The sequence below is a fragment of the Macrobrachium nipponense genome, chromosome 37, assembly GCF_015104395.2.
Source record: "Macrobrachium nipponense isolate FS-2020 chromosome 37, ASM1510439v2, whole genome shotgun sequence".
Classification (NCBI taxonomy): Eukaryota; Metazoa; Arthropoda; class Malacostraca; order Decapoda; family Palaemonidae; genus Macrobrachium; species Macrobrachium nipponense.
The window spans coordinates 11,808,397-11,810,294 of record NC_061097.1 but is presented as its reverse complement, the minus strand read 5'-3'; the positions used below and the strand labels follow the sequence as shown (position 1 = coordinate 11,810,294).

At 41.5% G+C, this 1,898-nt stretch overlaps 1 protein-coding gene across 1 annotated transcript in view; it reads left to right on the top strand.

Moving 5' to 3' along the window:
- LOC135209286 (zinc finger BED domain-containing protein 5-like) overlaps positions 1-700 on the top strand; it is a 12,316-nt gene extending 11,616 nt beyond the window's left edge. Inside the window, exon 2 of the mRNA XM_064241994.1 lies at positions 92-700. Coding sequence (XP_064098064.1) covers positions 92-700 — 609 coding nt within the window. The remainder of the gene's footprint in view (positions 1-91) is intronic.
- The last annotated feature ends 1,198 nt before the right edge of the window (positions 701-1,898 follow it).

Below are 1,898 nucleotides of genomic sequence, written 5' to 3'. Positions count from 1 at the left end.
AAAATTAATATAGAAATCTAAATACAGGAATAAAAATATATGTATATATTTTATAGCAGTGGTTCTTAACCTGGGGGGCGCGACCCCCTAGGGGGGCGTCAGTGATTTCCAAGGGGGGCACGAGCCTCAGGTGAACGGAAGAACTCTTCATGGCCAAACTGACCTCTGGAAATGTCGGGTTCAGCAGGGAAATGCAGCCAGTTTTAGGAACTTGGATTCTGCTCTCGCTGACAGTAACCTCGACTCTGACTTAAAGCAACAAATAATCACTCATCTAAGTGACTTGAAAGCAGAATTCATCAGATACTTCCTAGATATAGATGACAAGCGTGAAGCCTGGAAATTCATCAGGAACCCATTTCAATGTGAAGTAGCTGATGTTGCTGATGAAGTCCAAGAAGAGTTCCTAGAATTGAAGTTCAACTCTACTGCTAAAGAAGACTTCAAAGATATGGATTTGGAGACGTTCTGGGTCAAATACCTTCCTGTTTACCCTCTCATCTCACATCAGGCTCTTCGGATTCTAACAATGTTTGGATCCACATATCTATGTGAAACTGCATTTTCCACGCTCGTTGCTATCAAAACCAAGTACAGAAACCGCCTGAACGTTGAAGGGGACTTACGTTGTCCACTCTTAAGCATTCGACCACGTATTCAAGATCTGGTATCTAAGAAGCAGTGTCAAATGTCTCACTAACCATGTATTCAAGATCTGGTAGCTAAGAAGCAGTGTCAAATGTCTCACTAACCATGTATTCAAGATCTGGTAGCTAAGAAGCAGTGTCAAATGTCTCACTAGCCATGTATTCAAGATCTGGTAGCTAAGAAGCAGTGTCAAATGTCTTACTAACCATGTATTCAAGATCTGGTAGCTAAGAAGCAGTGTCAAATGTCTCATTAACCATGTATTCAAGATCTGGTAGCTAAGAAGCAGTGTCAAATATCTCACTAACCATGTATTCAAGATCTGGTAGCTAAGAAGCAGTGTCAAATGTCTCACTAACCATGTATTCAAGATCTGGTAGCTAAGAAGCAGTGTCAAATATCTCACTAACCATGTATTCAAGATCTGGTAGCTAAGAAGCAGTGTCAAATGTCTCACTAACCATGTATTCAAGATATGGTAGCTAAGAAGCAGTGTCAAATATCTCACTAACCATGTATTCAAGATGTGGTAGCTAAGAAGCAGTGTCAAATATCTCACTAACCATGTATTCAAGATATGGTAGCTAAGAAGCAGTGTCAAATATCTCACTAACCATGTATTCAAGATATGGTAGCTAAGAAGCAGTGTCAAATATCTCACTAACCATGTATTCAAGATATGGTAGCTTAGAGCAGTGTCAAATATCTCTCTAATGTATTTCATGCTTAGTAAATTGACTAAAAATCCATTTTTATTCATTTTCTTTTTCAATCTGGGAGTGAAATTTGTCCATAGAAGCAAGGGGGGCGTGGAGGGAAAGAGCTGTTCCTAGAGGGGGCGTGGTAGTAAAAAGGTTAAGAACCACTGTTTTATAGCATGCATAAAGGTACAAGAGATAATTTCTGTTTATACATAAATGTGTATGATTTAAATTTGAGTGAGTGAGTGTGTGTGTGTGTGTGTGTGTGTGTGTCCCCAAATGGTATACGTTGGGTGGGGTCTCAGCGACCTGAGCAAGGATGTTACTTGACTTTCGCTGACGCTGGGTCTTTTCATGTCTTCCAAGGGGCGCGATGTTCTCGGTGGATTGGGGTGCGCTCTCTGGTCCCTGTTGGCTTGCGTATTCCTTCTCCTGCTGGAGGGGAGTATATGGTCCGATTCTTGTTGGACGTTCAAGGTCGGCTTCTGAATAGCGATGCTCACCGCTTCCGTTATTAAGAGGAGACCGTAGTTGTCTTCTCTGTGCACG